This window comes from Trichomonas vaginalis, chromosome III (genome assembly GCF_026262505.1).
Source record: "Trichomonas vaginalis G3 chromosome III, whole genome shotgun sequence".
NCBI classification, from domain to species: Eukaryota; Parabasalia; order Trichomonadida; family Trichomonadidae; genus Trichomonas; species Trichomonas vaginalis.
Window position 1 is genome coordinate 18723461 of NC_067205.1, and position 20231 is coordinate 18743691.

At 30.2% G+C, this 20231-nt stretch overlaps 5 protein-coding genes across 5 annotated transcripts, besides 1 other annotated feature; 2 read left to right on the forward strand and 3 right to left on the reverse strand.

Annotated features, from left to right (window-relative positions):
- Positions 1-953: 953 nt before the first annotated feature.
- TVAGG3_0726910 (protein kinase protein) lies at positions 954-2442 on the reverse strand (the record flags this gene model as incomplete). Its single annotated transcript, XM_001317339.1, has 1 exon — positions 1268-1522. One exon carries the CDS (start codon positions 1520-1522, stop codon positions 1268-1270), a length of 255 nt encoding a protein of 84 aa, XP_001317374.1.
- A 267-nt stretch (positions 2443-2709) lies between these two features.
- Positions 2710-3318, forward strand: TVAGG3_0726920 (phosphoprotein phosphatase protein; the record flags this gene model as incomplete). Its single annotated transcript, XM_001317340.1, has 1 exon — positions 2710-3318. One exon carries the CDS (start codon positions 2710-2712, stop codon positions 3316-3318), a length of 609 nt encoding a protein of 202 aa, XP_001317375.1.
- A 1940-nt stretch (positions 3319-5258) lies between these two features.
- TVAGG3_0726930 (protein kinase protein) lies at positions 5259-7614 on the reverse strand (the record flags this gene model as incomplete). The annotated part of the gene is made up of 1 exon (XM_001317341.2): positions 6280-7614. One exon carries the CDS (start codon positions 7612-7614, stop codon positions 6280-6282), a length of 1335 nt encoding a protein of 444 aa, XP_001317376.2.
- Positions 7615-8123: 509 nt separating this feature from the next.
- TVAGG3_0726940 (guanylate cyclase protein) lies at positions 8124-12984 on the reverse strand (the record flags this gene model as incomplete). Its single annotated transcript, XM_001317342.1, has 1 exon — positions 8205-12950. One exon carries the CDS (start codon positions 12948-12950, stop codon positions 8205-8207), a length of 4746 nt encoding a protein of 1581 aa, XP_001317377.1.
- A 1755-nt stretch (positions 12985-14739) lies between these two features.
- Positions 14740-20231: part of a mobile genetic element that runs on past the window's edge.
- TVAGG3_0726960 (DNA/RNA polymerases family) lies at positions 15876-19346 on the forward strand (the record flags this gene model as incomplete). The annotated part of the gene is made up of 1 exon (XM_051244363.1): positions 15876-19346. The coding sequence occupies one exon, from the start codon at positions 15876-15878 to the stop codon at positions 19344-19346; it is 3471 nt and encodes a 1156-aa protein (XP_051090950.1).

The following is a 20231-nucleotide window of genomic DNA, read 5'->3' on the forward strand; positions in this document are numbered from 1 at the left end:
GTAGTTAAACATGTATATATATATTCCTCCAAAGTTCTTTTAATTTCATTAAAAGGGAGGAAAATTAAGTTTGAATTCTAGGAAGGAAGTTCACCATGGTGTTACCCCCCTCCTTTTTAAATTTAAATAGCGAGCCTTTTTGACTCAAACCCAAGTTCAAATTAATTGTTTTGAGGAAATATGTTCATTGTGAAGAAGTTACAAATAGTATTTGGCATCTTTATTATGAGGGAATTAATCCTCCTTCTTCAGTTGTTACAGGTGATCTTCAACAACAAGTCACAGCAACAGATAACAAATGCTTTGCATACATCTGCAAATTCAGCAATCTTCAAGATAGAGCAGTTAAATTCGAAAATACAACTGATTATTCGATTTTACTTTGCAAAAACGTTTTTTCAAAAGGTCCAGGTACAGTATATATTAAAAATTCTAATAACACTGCCATGATTATTGATAAATTCTGTTCATTTGAAAGTCAAACTCCTTCAGGTGGCCAACTTATTCATTTCTAAGGCAAAATCAACAGTACAATCCTCCAAGGATCAATTTGTAATGGAGGAGATAGTTCGGTAATTGGAATGATTTACCAGGAAAAAGGTTTTGGATCACTTTCAAAAACAAACATTTCTAACTGTATTTCAGATCAAAAACCAGGTTTTGAATATGATTATGAATCAACAGTAAATGTTTCATTTTGTAATTTTGAGAATTTAAAAGCAACTGGCGGATTGATTACTAAGTTTTTTGAATGTCCAGGAAGAATTGACCGATGTAATTATATAAATAATTCTCAAAATTATGAAGATTATGGAATTGTTTCTGTAGAATCTTATAGACTTGATATTTTCGATTCATCTTTCCAAAACAATCCTCAGATTAACAAAGGAAAATTATTTCAAGCATATGATGGACAGATTTATATCCATCGATGTAGTATTGATTCTTATTCATCTTATGGATATGTTGATACATCAGAAAAAGGAGAAGTTTCATTTAAAAATAATTTAAAGTTCATTGATTTAAGTCCATGTGAAGGAAATCTTGAAATATCATTATTATTTTTACCAAATAAAGAAAATAAAATTATTTCATTACGTCCATGCATAAATTTGCTTTTTGTTAATTATTTTATTTCTATTTTGTTCTTGATCAAATGATAAAGATTAATTATCTTTTTATTCTTCTTATTCTGAAAAACCTTGACATAAATTTGCAGATGATCCAGATTACGGTTTCCTTCGTGATTTGTTCCGAAATCTTTTCATTATGTAACAAATTCTTCGGGAAATCCTTGACACAAATCTTCTGGACTTGTTTCAATCTTAACTTTCAAGATCTTTTCGTATTTCTGTTTCGTAGTTCGTGCGGGTAATCCTTGCCATGGAAGTGCACCGCGTAAAAAGTAAAGCCAAACGTAACCAAGTGATTCAAGGTCATCTTTAGTAGTAGGGTCTTGGTATTTCTTTGATAAACCAAAATCAATGACATACACTTGATTTGAGTGTTGACCAACACCCATGATGAAATTATCTGGTTTAATGTCACGATGAATAAAGTTCTCCTAATGTACGTATTGAATATAAATATTCATATGATCTACTAATATTAATACTGTTTTTAAAATGAACTTACAAGCCCTTTTAACTTAAATATCTTTAAAGATTAAACATTAATTCAAATTAACGACAATATTTCTGTTTGCGGTGATGTTTGCAGACAATACTCTGATATAATGAAGTTGTTACGTATTTACTGGAGATGATTTTGAATTGAATTAAATTCTCTTGCAACTCTGACAATGTATCTTTTTCGAAACTGTAAATATCTGAATATAATATATCTGGAATCTTCTTTGGTAAGAGAATTCGAGTATTTAAAATTGTTCTATTGGTAAAAAACGAATCTTACCAATAATCTCGACAAAATATTCTTCCAATATAGTAGCATGATTAAACCCATAAATGTGGAATGCTAATACCAAATAATTTTCTTCATGTTCTCAGGAAACTCTTATAATCAAAATTAGACTTAATTATTAAGTCTTTTTGATTCGATGCGAAACCAAGTTCATTGTTTTGTGGAATCATATTCATCGTTAAGAAGTTTCAGATAGTATTTGGCATCATTATTATGAAAGATTTTAGCCATTCTTCAGAAATCATTACATTTGACATCCAACAAGTCAGGACACCAGATAACAAATGCTTTGCATACATATACAAATTGATTGACCTTCAATTTAGACTCGTTAAATTCTAAAATACAATTGATTACTCGATTTATTTTTTCGAAAACGTTTTTTCACAAGATCCAGGTACAATAGAACTAGACATATATACATATATCTTTGATTTGAGTTCTGACTAACACCCATGATGAAATTATCATGATTGATTTCATGATGAATAAAATTCATTTCATGTTTCTATCGAATTTAAGTAAGAATTTGATCATCTTACATTAATACAGTATTTAGATTGAACTTACAAACATTAGAAACAAAAATAACTTCGACATATTCAAGATCGCAAAAATAATTAACGTTTTCTAAGAATTAACTCTCCTATTTCTGTTTGCGGTGATGTTCACGGACAATTCTCCGATCTCATGAAGTTTTTACAACATTGCAGAGATGTCAAAAATACAACATACATATTTATTTGCTATTATGTTGATCGATGAATCAATTCAGTTGCTACATTTACTATGCTTCTCTGTCTGAAGTGTAAATATCCTAATACAATCTATCTTCTTCGTGGAAATCACGAAACACCAGATATCTCATCATTATACGGTTTCAAAGACGAATGCGATTATTACTTCCCAAATACTGACATCTGGCAAGAGTTTAATGAAGTTTTTTCATATCTTCCTATCGCTGCTATCATTTCCGATCGTATCTTCTGTGTTCATGGTGGTCTTTCTAAGGACATCAGCAAACTTAGCGAGATCGAAAGTCTACAACGTCCATTAGAAGTTCCAGAGAACGGTCCACTTGCTGATTTGCTTTGGGCGGATCCTAAAAACGATACTATGGGCTACCAAGAAAGCGACCGCGGCATATCATACACATTTGGTCCGGATGTTGCAAACAACTTCCTTGAACAAAACGACTTTGACTTAATTTGCCGTGCACATCAAGTTGTTAATGATGGTTTTGAATTCCCATTCTATCCTAAGCAAACCGTTGTTACAGTCTTTAGTGCACCAAATTACTGCAACGAATTCGGTAACAAAGGTGCTATTTTAATTATTGATGAAAACCTTACATGTTCATTCAAATTTGTTAATCCAAAATCAATGACATACACTTGATTTGAGTGTTGACCAACACCCATGATGAAATTATCTGGTTTGATGTCACAATGTATAAAGTTCTTTTCATGCAACTATTGAATTTATATAAGCATTTAATCAGTTATCACTAATACTGTTTTTAGATTGAACTTACATCGATCTAAAACTTTTAACTATTCAACACCTATATTGCTATTTGAAGTGATATTCTCAAACAATATTCTGATTTTAAGAAGTTTTTACATATTTAATGGTGATGTCGGTTTGTACTATCTGTAAATATCCGAATATAATATATATGTTTTAGGAGTAAATGTATATTCAATATCATTGCTAAAAAACAATAGTCACATATATTAGCATGTTTGAACCCATAAATGTGGAATGATAACAATATTTTTTATTCTTCTTATTGTAGCAAACTCTGACTATCCGAAAACTCAGTGTTATCCCCTGCATTTTTAAATTTTAATTTGTGAGCCTTTTTGACTCAAACCTAAGTTCAAATTAATTGTTTTAAGGAAACATATTCATTGCGAAGAAGCTACAAATAGTATTTGGCGTCTATATTATGAAGGAATTAATCCTCCTTCTTCAGTCTTTACCGGTGAAGTTCAACAAGTCACTCAAACAGATAAAAAATGCTTTGCATACATCTGTAAGTTCATCAACCTACAAGATAGAGCAGTTAAGTTCGAAGATACAAATGATTACTCGATTTTACTTTTCGAAACCATTTTTTCGCAAGGTCCAGGGACAGTATATATTCAAAGTTCTAGTAACACTGCCATTATTATTGACAAATTCTGTTCATATGAAAGTCAAAATCCTTCATTTGGCCAACTTATTCATTTCTAAGGCAAAATCAACAGTACAATCCTCCAAGGATCAATTTTTAATGGAGGAAATAGCTCTGTAAGTTGTATGATTTTCCAAAAATATGGCATTGGATCACTTTCAAAAACAAACATTTCTAACTGTATTTCAGAACAAAATCCAGGTTTTAGTTATAGTCATGTTGAATCAATAGTAAATGTTTCATATTGTAATTTTGAGAATTTAAAAGCAACCGAAGGATTGATTACTACGTTTTGGAGTTGTCAAGAAAAAATTGACCTATGTAATTATATAAATTATTCTCAAAAGTCAGAATATTGGGGAAATGTTTATATTGCATCTAAAAGACTTGATATTTTCGATTCATCTTTCCAAAACAATCCTCAGATTAACAAAGGAAAATTATTTCTAGCATATGATGGACAGATTTATATCCATCGATGTAGTATTGATTCTTATTCATCTTATGGATTTGTTGATACATCAGAAAGAGGAGAATATTCATTTAAAAATAATTTAAAGTTCATTGATTTAAGTCCATGTGAAGGAAATCTTGAAATATCATTATTATTTTTACCAAATAAAGAAAATAAAATTATTTCATTACGTCCATGTATCAACTTTCTTTTTGGTAGGTATTTGTCACCTACTCTTTTGGTTAGTAAACAATAAAAATTAATATTTTTTTGACAACTACTCTATTGGTTAATAAATGGGGATGTGAGCTTTGATAGAGAAACCTTCTTGAAAGAATCTTTTATAGACAAAGAATGTTTTTAGAATGAGACCGTGCTTCCATGCCTTTAAGGCTCTAGTTCCACATGATTGCTGCAGAAAGTTAGAACGAGTTGATAATAAGGAGTAAAAATATACCATTAGATTGTTTATATATCCACCATGTAAGAAATTTAATATATTATAGTTTGATAGATGATATATGTTAACTTTACTATTTGATATAGATTTGATAAATGTTAATTTGAATTTTAAAATGTTGTCATAAATGAATAAATATGGTTAATTATATCATTTTTATATTAATGAATTAGCTTCTTACCATGAGAGTTAGATATCGAAAGTTAAAAATGTCACTTTTTTAAAAATCACGTTTAAGGTTTAATTTTTATTCAGGTGGAAATTTTATATACTTTGATAAAAATCGAAAGAAGCTTCAATGATAACTTATATCAAATTAATAATAAATTTATGGATCTAGTGATAGTAACGCTGCTATTATTATTTATAAATTCTGTTCATTTGAAAGTCAAAATTCTTCATGGGGTCAATTTGCTGATTTCTCTGGCCTAATCAACAATACAATCCTCCAAGGATCAATTTGTAATGGAGGAAAGAGTTCAGAGTATTGTATGATATATATATATACCAGACAAATGGCTTTGGCTCACTTTCAAAAACAAACATTTCTAACTGTATTTCAGATCAATATACAGGTTCTTATTATGAATCTCTTAAATCAACAGTAAATATTTCATTCTGTAATTTTAAGAATTTAAAAGCAATTACCTCAATTATCACCCAGTTTTTGGGGTCTCCAGGAAGAATTGACCGATGTAATTATATAAATAATTCTCAAGGTTATGAAAATGAAGATTATAGTGGATTAATTGATACTGGTAATAGACATGATATTTTCGATTCATCTTTCCAAAACAATCCTCAGATTAACAAAGGAAAATTATTTCTAGCATATGATGGACAGATTTATATCCATCGATGTAGTATTGATTCTTATTCATCTATTGGATATGTTGATACAAGAGAAAAAGGAGAATCATCATTTAAGATGATTTTAAAGTTCGTTAATTTAAGTCCATGTGAAAGGAATTTTGAAATAATATTATTTGAACAAAAGAAAGAAAATAAAATTTGTTCATCAAATCTTTCCATAAATTTTCTTTATGTTAAATATCATATTTCTATTTTGTTCATGATCAAACGATAAAAATTAATATAATTCTATTACAAAAACACACTTTTTCTAATTGAATCATTCAAAGAGTGTAAGAATGATGATAATCTATCAGACACTTAATATAAGTCAAATAAGACACTAATGATATATATCTTGATAATTTAAAATACAAACAAAAAAGATAAAAAATAATAAATAATAAAATGATGTTAATATTTGTTTTCACCCCATCGCTTGTAAACTAAACGCTTGTTGTTAACATTGTTATGGTTCTTAGGACGTTTCGGTGAAGGTAACTGTGTTTTAGGAGGATTAAATGGAATCTGAAGTTTAGAGACACGGAAATTAAGTTGCATTCCGTTAACTCCTGATGGACGGTGTTCCATAGGAATAGGAATTGCTTGGTCATTTGGAAGATTCCATTTAGTAACTAATCGCTTTTTAGGTTCACGAAGAGGAGATTCACGTCGTTTCTCTTGTTTCTTAGAAAGAGTGGGTAAAATGATGTCTTCTTTGAAATGATTTTGTTGTTTCTTTTCTTCACGTGGAGAATGGTGAGGAGTGACTGGTTGTGTTTGTGGTTGTTTCGGAAGTTCTACATGTGGAAGTTCTGGTTTGAGGATAGGCATCGGTAAAACAACTGGTGTAGAGTGTGACCATTCGTAGTTGTAATCGTATGAAAAACCAAGACGAATGAAAAGATTTCGGAACAAATCACGAAGGAAACCGTAATCGGGATCATCTGCAAATTTCATTTCTCGAATAGTTTTGAAGTATGTAACAAATTCTTCGGGAAATCCTTGACACAAATCTTCTAAACTTGTTTCAATCTTAACTTTCAAGATCTTTTCGTATTTCTGTTTCGTAGTTCGTGCGGGTAATCCTTGCCATGGAAGTGCACCGCGTAAAAAGTAAAGCCAAACGTAACCAAGTGATTCAAGGTCATCTCGTCTTGATTGTTCACAGCCTCGCATAGCATTGATAGAAGCATATCGAGCGGTACCTGTAAGTGCTTTATTTTCAACGTAAAGAATGTGAGCTTTAGTAGTAGGATCTCGGTATTTCTTTGATAAACCAAAATCAATGACATACACTTGATTTGAGTGTTGACCAACACCCATGATGAAATTATCTGGTTTAATGTCACGATGAATAAAGTTCTTTTCATGTACGTATTGAATCGAAGTAAGCATTTGATCGGCTAGCATTAATACTGTTTTTAGATTGAACTTACCTGGACCAGCGACAAAAATATCTTCTAATGATAATCCAAGTAAATCCATTACAAGAACATTATAATTTTGTTCTCTACCGTAATAAAATATTTCAGGAACATTGTTACCACCTGCAAAGATGTTATATATTCTGTATTCTATTTCTAGTTGAGGAGATTTCGTTTTAGCAGGTTCTAATTTAATCGCAACTTTTTTATTGCTACGAGTATCTTCACCAGCATAAATTTCTCCAAAGCTGCCGCCGCCAATATGCCTTAGCAACCTATAAAAGTTGCCAACAACCATTCCAACCGGCTGCTGATGTTCCATTCGTATATTTTACAAAAAAAATTTTTTTCTAACGATGCCTAAGATTATTCACGGCTTTTGTGTTGTTTGTTATACCAAACATCTGATTACAATTTTTTTTCATAGAGACCTAAATTTTCAATTACCGAATAACGTACATTTTGCTCATATTGAATTTTTGAATGGAAGATTAGATGATTGATAGGGGACAAAGATAAGCACTTTCATACTGTAAATGAGCTGATTTTTAATGAATTGAGTTCAATATCGGTGTAAAGGACCAAAATTTAGATATTTCTATAATTAGAAGCATTGTTGTCATTGCCTTTTGATAAAACTGCCTCTGTATTAGCATCATGCAAGCTGCTTGACTCAGCAAGCTAACAGCAATAATATATTAAATTTAGAGTTCACACTTTTTAAGTATATTGAATGGGCATACTTCTGAAGTGCATATAGCTTCAGTTCCATTATATTGAATACTTTTTTTTGCAAATTGTAAAAAAAATTTATAAAAATATAATAGTTACGAACTTTAGAAACATAAATTAAAACATAAATAAAGAAAAAAAATATCAGATCAATGATCTAAAACTAATAATAATAAAAAGTTATTTCACTTCTTCTGAATCATTTTGGATGCTGAAGAAACTACTCATGGCAAGAGGTCGAACTGCATATGCCATTCGTTTACCTTTACCTTTAAGTTCGATTTCACCACGCTTTTCGATGTTGTAGTTCATCGAACTGATCAAGTTGAAGACATCTTCTGAGATTTGGACTGTGCCTGGGATTGCTGTGCTCTGAAGTCTTGCTGCAACATTGATTGGATCGCCAATGATATCGAAGACTAGTTTATCAGTGCCCAAAACACCTGCAATCAATGGACCACCGGTGTTAACACCAATTCGAACTTGAAGACTAGAATTAAATTGGTTGTTGGCTTCTTCTAATGCATTAAGTGATTCAAGTGAGAAATTGACAACTTGGGATGCGTGGTTTGCTGGATTTTCATCTGGATTGAACAAACCAGCAGCGGCCATGTAAACATCTCCAATAAGTTTGATCTTTGTAAGTAAATTGTACTTAAAAAGAATAACATCAAATTTGGCAAAAATGATAGAGAGATGTTCCATGATTTCGGATGGACTAAGTGTTGATGCATAATTACTGAATTTAACAATGTCAATAAAAACAATTGTTGCTGATGGAACGGTAAAATTGATATCTGTTTCACCTCTGTTGATTCGAATAACAATGTCTCGTGGAAGAATCTGATACAAAAGTTTTTCTGATTGTGATTTAGCGTTCTCTGCAACTTTCCTTTGTTGTGATAAAATGGTTTCATCGCGGATGATAACTGCAAATCCTTTAGGAATATTTGAGTTATTCTCTGGTATACCAACAAGTGTGACATGGACTGGAATGATCTGTTCATTATCGGAAATAGCGGTAGATGATGCTTCATATGCTAATGCACATTGGCCGTTCTTCATCATCTCGATCTCTTTGAAGAATTCTTCATTTCGAACTTCTGGAAGTAATGTTTGAACTGGTTGACCTAATAACTGGTCTGGTGTGTATCCAAAAAGTTTTGTTGTAGAATTGTTGATCCAATCAATGTTCAATGACTTGTTAACAAAGATAACCGAGTCTCGAGAAATAACAACCGCACTCTTGATACCGGTCAATGTTTCTGATTTCTTGATATTTCGCTTATGTGTGATGTAATTCATCAAATTTTGAGATAATGTGAGTGACAAAGGTGGAATTCTCCTCATCATTTGCAATTCACCTTGGAATAACATATTCAATTTTCCAAATAAAATATATGATAAAATTGTTATTAAAATTGTAAGTCCGAAAGATGTCCAACATAAAATAGTCATGTTTATCCTAAATTCATGGACTCTTTCATCACCTAATTTCTGCAATTCGAGGCTTGTTTGCCATACTCTTTTGCTAATGTGAGTATTTGCAAGGTGGAATGCATTCGCCATCTCAGATTGTGGTCCGAAATCTGCAGATCTTGGATCTTGTTGTATCAAATTCAAATAAGAATACAATCTTAAAATTGAATTGTCCAATGAACTGCATTTGAAGTCTTCATGATCAACAGATTGGTAATTATCATCAATGCATTCTTCTTTTATATTGTTATCAATGTATCCAACAATTGATGAAATATTAACTGTTCCTCTTAACAAATTGTTATTCATATCACTTAGTTGGTCCAAGTGATATTTTGCAACATAAATAAAATCATCAGATTTCGATCTCAAGAACGTTAAAAGTGGATGATTTGAAATAACTCCTAAAGCAGTGAAAGAAAGGGACATCATTGCATGATGTGCACGTTGTGTTGAATAATGTGTCCAATAATTCAACTCATTCATGTCTTTGTTCATCTTAATTGCAATCAAAGGAATGCCAATGAAAATAGCAACATTAAACAATGGTAAAAATGCAGCCAAATAAAGACAATTCACATTAAACTGATGTGATTTCATGGTATCCTTAACTGAATTATCTTCATCTTCAGATTTTACTAAAGATTTCGAAGTATTTTCTCTGATATTCTGAGGAAGACTTGATAAAAGCTTTCCTAACGATTTCAGTTCCTTTATACATAAAGATATACATATAATTAAAGGTACAATTGAGAGAATCGCGTATGCCGCCGGTAAAGAGAAAATTAATATCTTATTTACCTTGATTTCATGGTGTTCTTTTACTTCCAAAAGATCGAGAAGTCTATCCATCATCTTGAGGAAGTATTTATCAAGGCTTTTCATGTTACTTAACAGTTCACATGATTTCGGATCCATAATCAAAGCTCTTCCTGACATTGTTGCAAGGTATCTGAGGTTTACAGTCAATCTAACGAATAATTCTTTAAGAAATTCGTTGATTGAATTATTTAATATGATTGGTCCATTGCATAAATGAACGGGAACGACTCTTGATATCATTTCTACAAACAATGATTCAACATCATCACCCCTGATTGCGGATTCCATGATATCTTGCATGCAAGCAGTCAAATTTCTTGATGATCCATCAGAATGTCTTCCAACTTCATTTTTACCATTCTTTATATCAATTTCAAATGGATTTCCTTCGATTGCCATGATCTGTTGGAAGAAAGGTAAAGGAACAATACCAACAGAGTTCATAATCAAAAATGTAGAAGTAGTAAACGCCAAATCAAAGTTAAATTCAACAAAATTAAAATCAATTTGTCGTTCAATTGAATGTGTTCTGTCATCATAATGTCCTTGGTAGTAACAATAGTAACCAATCGCTAAAGTAACAACTAAAAACAAAGACCAAAGGATGGAAGCATGTAGATATTTCATATAATTCAGTTTCCTGTTTTCTAATGCAGTTTGGAACTCTAATCTTAATCTGTGATAAGTAAAACATTGTTTTGCAACTGTTTCTTCAATTTCTGGATCTAATATTCCATCAATTGTTCCTGAACTTACAGAAGATCTCTTTAAATTGTTAGATCCTGATGATGAAGTGTTTTCTCCGTTTTCACTTTTATGAATTCGGAAATTTCCTTGTAAATCCATTACTCCTTTCTTCAAATACTCAGGATAAGCACGTACAAGTGATCTAAAGGATAAATCAATGGCGAAATTCTTTCCTTGTTCGATTGAATCTACTCGATATTTCATTAAAACACCTTTCTTGAAATCCATGGCTCCTTCGATCAACATTCGTGAGTATCCTTCACATAATCTGATATTATTAGGCCATTGCTGCATTGCTTCTCGATATAATTCTGATAAATTTTTGGTTTTCATACTTATATCGTAAAATATGGAGGCATCATCTTGGCAGTTGATCCAGAACTTCTTAACATCATCAATTAATGCATTAGATGCGTTTTTGAGGTGTAATAATTTTTCCGAAATTTCTCTACTGGCCGAAGATTGGCGTAATCTCTTGATTGAATCGATTTGGAAGATGAGAAATCTCTGGAAGAAGTTCAATCTGTGCTGGCAAGCTTGTTTCTGGAAACTTGATAATAATCTTGTTTCGCAAGGGAAGAACGACATGAACTGGGTGATGATTGTTGCCATGTGTGCCGTTCTATGGAATTCCGAAGCATATTTTAGCAACGACCAATTCAAAAACAGTTGAGATCTGTTTGCTAATCCTACTCTAAAATATAACTCGCAATTCGCTTCCGATTTCTGGAGACCTATCTTATTAAATAACTTCCTTGTTTTCTCATCTTGGCATAATAAAGCAGCATTTTCTGTATTTTGATATTCAACATTTGGCAATTCTTCGTCAACTGTTTCTAAAGCTTCGTATGACAGTCTGAAACAGATCTTTCGAGAGCGAATTGAAAATACCCATTTGCAATAGAAACATGAAATAAAGAAAAAGCCAAAAGTTGTAGCATAAGCGAAATAAAACCTTGTACGATAGCCTAAACAACCTATTAATACAAGAACATCATCAACAGTTATACCTAAAAATAAGGAATTAAAGATATAATTCATTTTTGTATGGGCAAAGGGGAAGAAGAAGCATTTGTAATAGAAATATGCATTAAAGAGTATCTTCAGAACAACAGTGAGTACTTTGAAATACGTTGGAAAGAAATCTGTCAAAAATGATAAAATAATAAAGAAAGCTGGTATTGCTAAGAGCTGGAAAAGGAATGAACCCGACCAACAGAACAAGTTTGACTCTCCAATATATGGAAGACTCGCTGAAAAATATGATTGAATGAAATGAAAAGCCAAAAAAGCAAAGAGGTAGAGAAATGAAATGACGCAATAGACAATTATGATTGGTTTCTTCAGCCTAATAGAGTATCTGAGGCATAAGCCGGCAAAAAACGAACTCGGAATTACACAAAGTTGTGGTATTATGTCTATGCAGATCCTTGCAAATGATAAAGAAACCTTGTTGAATCTTCTTGTTCTGAGATAGATACCTAGTTCAATGCCTACAGATAGAATAATAAGGAATAACATGAAGCTGAAAACAATTAAGTTAATAGTAAGGTCTGGTACTTCATGACTTACTTTAGATAGAAAAGATACTCTGTAAATCCAAAGGGCGCATACTCCATCCCAACGATTGTCAAGTTCAGTGAAAAAGAATGCTGGCCAAAATGAGTAACCGATGAATTGAATGAATATTTCAATGGTTAGTAGTTGCGATAAGATTGACGGAACATAGCCAGATTTGAACATTTCATCATATAAAGGAAAAATCTTGTCGATTTTAGAAGCTTGAGATTCAAAATCACCGTTTCCATCTCCTGAGCTCAGACCTGATGTAGATCGCGTTCTCGAAGCAAGGGAACTAAAAGAAGCCTCACTTCTCATCGATAGTTATTAATTTGAGAGAATTGAAATGTCAAAAATCTTGAAACCACGAAAATGGTTTTAAAAACCATTGATAATAATGCAAAATCTGACAATCACTGTTTTCAATTCAAGAAAATTCAATTATATTCAATTTTTCATCAAACATTTTAATTTGGATACATAAATATTTAAATTATTCAAGAAAAATCGAAAGCTTCGCTATTCAAAATATTCAATATATCTTACAAATTAGATGTGGTTCAAATTTGAATATGCGAAACGTGATTATTGAAATTGTCAAATGAATATAAATATTAATCTTTTATTGAAACATATATCAACCATTAAATTTCAATAAGAAGAAATTCACGTTATTGTTTTAAATTTTGTTGCATTACAATAATGCATAATATTCTATAAATTCGATAATATTTTTTCTCTACAAATTTCAATTGATTTTACAATTTCAATAGCGTAAAATTCTGAAAATGAAAATTTTGTCAAAAAAACAGATTGGTTATTAAAAATATTTTGGAATTTTAATGGATAGCAACAAGTCATCCAATTTGGTCAGATAGAATTTCAATCAAATTTCAAAATCGTTTCAAAAGAACATTCACCTCATTAATTAATAACAAAATAGTAACAATTTTTGTACCAAATTTTAGTAATATGCCATTTTCTCCTAAAATCCGTCATTTTTTCTAACTCACTTCATTGCTTCCAAATCTTCTCATTTCATTTCCGAAACTTCTAATAAACTCCAATTCTACTAAAATTTAAAACATTAACTTTCATATTAATTTTATAACTCTAAATACTTCGTTATTCCTTTATTTACAATAATGTTCATAACATATTCCAATATTCCTACTTAATGGCAATCCATTATCTTACTATTTTTCAAAATCCCTCAATATTTTTTTTTATTTTGAATCTGAATCCTTAAATTAATAGACGAAAATTCATCACATACGTCCCTAAATAGTAATGATGCTCAAAATACTACGTCTGATTCAAAATTTTATCTTCTTAGTAGTAGAGTATGATGGGTTGTGTGACTTTTTTTGTAAACGTAAGAATTCATACAATATCGAGCGATTTTGTATCATTATTTTAACACATTAATTTTAAAAATAATTTATTTTTTTATTCTTACATAAATGACCCAACAAGTAAAACCGGATAAAGTGGATAATAGAATTTTAGAGGATGGTGTTCCTGTTTACATTCAAAGATATAAAGGAAAACAATATTACAGAATGATAAATCCTGAATATGTGAAACATATATTTAATAAAGAAGGATGTAAAGTTTTAAATATTGAAGAGTTTGAAAATACTAAATCTATAATAAAATATGAATTTAGGAATAAATGTTATACAGTTTCATATTATGAATGGAAAACCGATAAGATTAGAAAACATTTAGGAGATTATGGGGAAAAATCTGAATTCTTTAAATCTAGTATATACGAGAGAGTAAAAGAAATCAGATATAATTATTTTCATGAATAAAACATAAACGCATTAAAAAAATTAACATTAATTTTAAAATAATTTATTTTTTATCTTTTATAAAAGAAGCTATATATAGATGATGTCAGATATTCCGCGATTAATTAAACATTGTTTAAATCCCGAATGGAATCAATGGAGTCATAATCAAAGACCTCATAAACGAGTAAAAGATTCACTACCATAATGAAATAAAAAATAAACTTTAAAAATTCATGTCTTACATTTTTGAATAATTTATTTTTAATTCGTATGAAATGAGTGTCAAGACTAACGACGTGAAAACATTAGGATTCACAAATGAGGAAATAAAGGATATATTAGATGAGATGTGTTATGAAGTTAGTAAATATTATTTAAGAAATTGTCAAAAATTTGCTGAGTTATTAAATGATTTAGATTATGATGGAAAAATGAATAAAGATGATGTTATAAATTTCTTATATCCTACATCTGAAGAAGAAAAACCAAAAGAACCTGATGTTTTCCCTGAATATTATGAAGAACGAATTAAAGATGATGATGAATACGATGAAATTGAAAAACTGAAAAAAATAAGAGATGAAATAGATGAAAAAATTAAGGAATTAAGAGAAGTTGAAAAATATAATGAAAATGAAGTAGAGGATTTAATGAATATCCCAGCTTCAGAATCAGCAGTTCAGAAATCTCATGAAGAAAGATATAAAAATTATGTCTCAGAATCAACACAAAATTTATTAGATGGTGAAATAGACGAAACACTTTCAGAAGAAGGTACTAAATTTATACGTAAACATAAGTTACAATTTATTGATAATGAAGAATACCCTTGTATCTTACTTTCACCACCTTTAGATTCCGAAAAATTCAAAAAAGCTCTTAAAAACGTGACATATGCAACTAATACGATTAAGAAAGAAGATCATGATATTTACACAAATTATTATTTAAATAAATGCACAGGTGTTGATAAAGTTTTTGATTTATTAGATAAAATATCAAAAGAAACCATTGGAACCTATAAAATTTTGTGTGATTGTGGTTTCATTATTGAAGATACCAATAATGTTTCATATGAAAGAACAGCACCGAAGGAAGACGAAGTGGAAAGGTCTATACCATTCGTTATTAAGAACATAAAAGATATGAAAACGTATAAACATTATATTTATTCATTTATTTCAGAAAAAATGGAAGCAACCCATAAAACATCATCTCATCATTTTATAGCTATTCATACATTCCTTTTCAAAGTTGTGAAATTAAATAAGACAGGAATTAGATTTAATGTATCAGGATATGCATTATTGAGTAAATTAAAATGTATTCGTCACGTCGCAGATGATAAAAATTTATGTGTTCTTAATTCATTTTATGGGCTTTAGCCCTGGACTCTCTGACTTTAATAAATAAACTTTATTTTTTAATTTTTATTCTTACATAAATGAACAAAAATGGAACAGCTAAAATGAATGATAATCAAATAAGAGCCGAAGGTAGAAGGTTATTTAAACGCTTCTATAACATTCCTGATGGTGTTAATCCTAAAACTCGTAGAAGTTATTTAAATGAAGCCATAGATGCATATGAAGGATTTGACATTTCATCAGAAAGTGAGAGGTTAGCAAGAATGTTAAACGTTAATATTGATTTTTATTATTGTGACCCTCAACCAGAAGACGTAGAAATTAACAAGGTAGACTTTCCATTAGTGGAATCAATAATGATAGATCCAGAATTTGAAACAGTAAATATTTTATTAACACAGAGTCCATGTGGAAAACTTCACGCTGACAGAATTACAGACGTTGAAGCACTCACCGGCTATAGAGTTTGTCCATATTGTAAAGAAGAAGTTTATTCTATCCGTGATGATCCAGAAAGGAAAAACCAAAGAAGATTTTTAAAACATTGTGAGAAATGTAAAGAAAATAATGGAAGATTAATTCAAGACGTTCAATTGCAAAACACACAACAACCATATGCACCACATATCACGAAACAGAAGATATATCAATGGCTATTAGCACATAATTTGCAGGAATATTATAAACCAACAAGATATTATATTACTTTTGACTTCGAAACATTAGAGACTAAAGAAGAACTTCAACTTTCTGAATGTGCAACTTTGAACGCTTACTTAAAACCATTTATGGTATCATCAATGGTTAAATTAAACGATAAAACATTTACGAGGAATTTTTGCTTAACATCAAGTGATTCGTTCATCTCTGAATGGATTGAATTTTTATTTTCAACCTGTTCATTAGTTGCTAAATCAAATATTGAACAATATGAAGAATTAATGAAGCCGCAAACGGCGGGGACTTTGTCTCAAACATTAAATGAAAAACAGAAGGAAGCATTTAAAGAACTTCTAGATGAAGAATTCAATAAAGTGAATATCATAGGTTTTAATTCGGGAAAGTTTGATTTAAATTTAATTCTTCGTGATTTAAATACTGCAAAATGGAAGATAAAATCAATGCTGGGTTCTTCTTCTCAATTTAAGCAAGTCATAGTAAAGAAAACAAACTGTCCATATGAATTAAGATTTATTGACATCAGAAATTATATAGCGGGTGGGACATTAGACCAATTCACTCAAGATTTCGGAAACAATAAGTCACGTGTTAAATCCTTTTTCCCTTATCAATTCATCACATGGGAGAATTACGAAGAAGAATTATATAAAGTGGAACCATTCACTCAAGATTCATTTTATTCAGCATTAACTCAAGAAACTATATCAGATAGTGATTATCAAATATATCTCAATGATGCTAAAAACTTTGAGAATAGATTAGAATATTTTATTCATTATTGCAATAAAGACGTTGAAATTATGATTGACCCAATTGATAAAATTATCGAAGAAACATTTGTTTATAAAATTGACATGCTTCATAATCTTTCTTTATCATCGAATGCATCAATGATTCGTTACGCTTTAGCATATAAAGACTTTAATCCTAATGAAAAATATCCTGAGGAAAAGATAGAATCAAGTTTTGAATTAACAAAAAAGTATTGGAAATATAAAATTGATTCATATAAGAAACAAGATGAAAAGGCGAAAAGAGATACCAAAAACAATGTTTCAACGGATGACTATCAATACTATCACGATTTAATCCTTTCATCTAAATGCAAAATGTGTGGTAAAGCGTTTACATATGCAAATAAACCAACATTGGATAGAATCGATAATGAAAAACCACATACCAAAGAAAATTGTCAGTTAATGTGTTGTTATTGCAATGTCGTTAAATCAAATAAAGATGAAGACATTCAACGTTTAAGAATCAATTTAAGAAATTATGCATTAAAAAATAATTTACCAATGACTTTAGATTCAGTTGAAGCTTATCACATTCTCCGTAATGGAATTACTGGTGGTTTATCAAATGTTCAACATCGTGTTAATCTTAAAGGAATCACACACATTAATAAACTTTCATATAGTCCAGAAACTAAAACTGTATCAAATGAGGACACTTCCAACATCATGACTCATTTCGTTGGAGTTGATTTTAATTCATTATATCCTTCATCATTTTCATCTAATCCTCATGATTTCATTCAATATACTGACCATAAAATGTATATGCCGGGAAGATTGAATGGTGTTATCATTTGTGATACAGCAACAAAGAAAGCAAAAGCACTGGGAATAATTAAGAAGAAAAATACTTTATTCGTGGCTGAAGTAAAGGGTCACATTGATGAAAAATACATTAATGATTACATAAACTTTTTACCGATAATAAGAAACTTAGATATTATCACAGATGAAAAAACAATTGGCAGTTTTATGTATAATTACATGAAATCAAACAATCTACCGGTTGACCAGAAACAGAGAAAATTAACTCAGTTAGCATCAACACACAACCAATATCAACCATTTTCTTCTTATTATCTTTGGTATCTAATCGACAGATTTCATTTTATCATCGATGACATTCAATCAATTTTAACATTTACGAAAAACACTTGTTTTAATGAATTTGCGAACAAATTTATGAACGAAAGACAAAAGGCTGAATTAGAAGGAAATAAAGGAAAAAGTTTATTTTGCAAAATTTCACTTAATGGATCATATGGTTACGATGCAATGAATACACAAAATTACACAAAGACTAAAATAATGAATGCACAGAAGGCACGCGTTGCATGTATGGCAAATAAGTTTAAAAACATAAGAGAAATAGGTGAAGATACGTATCAAATGATGCTCAAAGATAGATTTTATAGATGTGAAACATGTTTACAAGAGGCATTCTTCACTTTAGAGAATGCTAAATACTGGTATTTGGTTTTCATTTATGATTTTATGTATAAATGCATGGATGTTAATCGTTTTCATTTCATTGAAGGTGATACTGATTCATCTTATTGGGCAATCGCTGGTGATCCAAATCTTCCTAACACTCAAGCATTTCAAGCAATTGTTACTGATAAACAATTTTATGATAAAAACATTTACAAATTCGCACCTTTTGATTTCTTTTGTTTTGATGAGAAATTTAAACCTAAATTAAAGAATAAAGCTGAAGAAAAAGCACATGAGAAGAAGTTATTGGGTTTAGCAATTGAGAAACAAGGTGATAACATGGTTGCTTTATGTCCTAAGTGTTATACATCATTCAACGGTTCAATTGATGGAAGTGATTTTAAAAAGATTGCACAAAAAATGAAAGGAGTTAGTTTACGACAAAATAAACAATTAACACCTAAAAATTATTTGGATATAATAAATGATAAAGTGATATTTGATGGTCAGAATATTAATTTACAACTTAAAAATGGGTTAATGACTCGCTTAACAATCGGTAAGACTGCATTAACAGGAGCACACACTAAGGCTGTATGTTGTGAAAATGGATGTTGTATGCCGTTTATTAAATGAAATGCCACAGAAGAGACAAAAGGAACCGTTGAATGATGGGCACCCTTAAAACATTTATTTTATTTTTATATAAATGAATGACGTAGATTTAGAAAATTTAATTGATGATTTAGTACGTGATCAAAATTTTCTTAGTTATTATGATTTAAAAGCATATCTCCAAAAATATGATGAAAATATAACGGATGATGATATAGATTATTATTATTCATATTATGATAATGAATTTTTGAAATATCATGATGAAATAATTTCTAAAATTAAAGATAAAATTAAAAATAATGAATATACAAAGGAAAAAACTAAATCACAACTTAAACATTTGAAAGATTTCAAAAATGAAGTATTAACAAAGAAGATATTGATGAATTATATAAATTATATAATCCTGAGCCACAAAAAACAAAGAAACAAAACGCCCGGGTCCTTCAGACCAAAAATGATGCACAAGCTTTAATTTATGATTCATTAGTTAAACCACATTCAGCCCAACTTTTAAATAAAGATCAACTTTTGGAATTCATCCTTCAACATAAACTCGAAGCAGGAAAGTATATCAAACCTTTATATACAGCATATTTAAAACAAATGAATAGAATACATCCAGAATTAATGAAGGAAGGAATGAATTCCAAAACTTCATCATCCAAAATCAAAGCAGATAAAATTAAACCACTTGCAACACCAATACCTCCAACGACTGTACCTGCAACACCAAAACCTCCAACGACTGTACCTGCAATACCAAAACCACCTCCTCCAGTTAATCCTTCATCATTCACTTTATTATATCCATTTCAAACATTAAAGAAACAAAAAGATTTTAAAAAGGGTTTCAAGATATTAAATAAACCAATTGACCCGAAAATTCAACCGTTAAAGGAA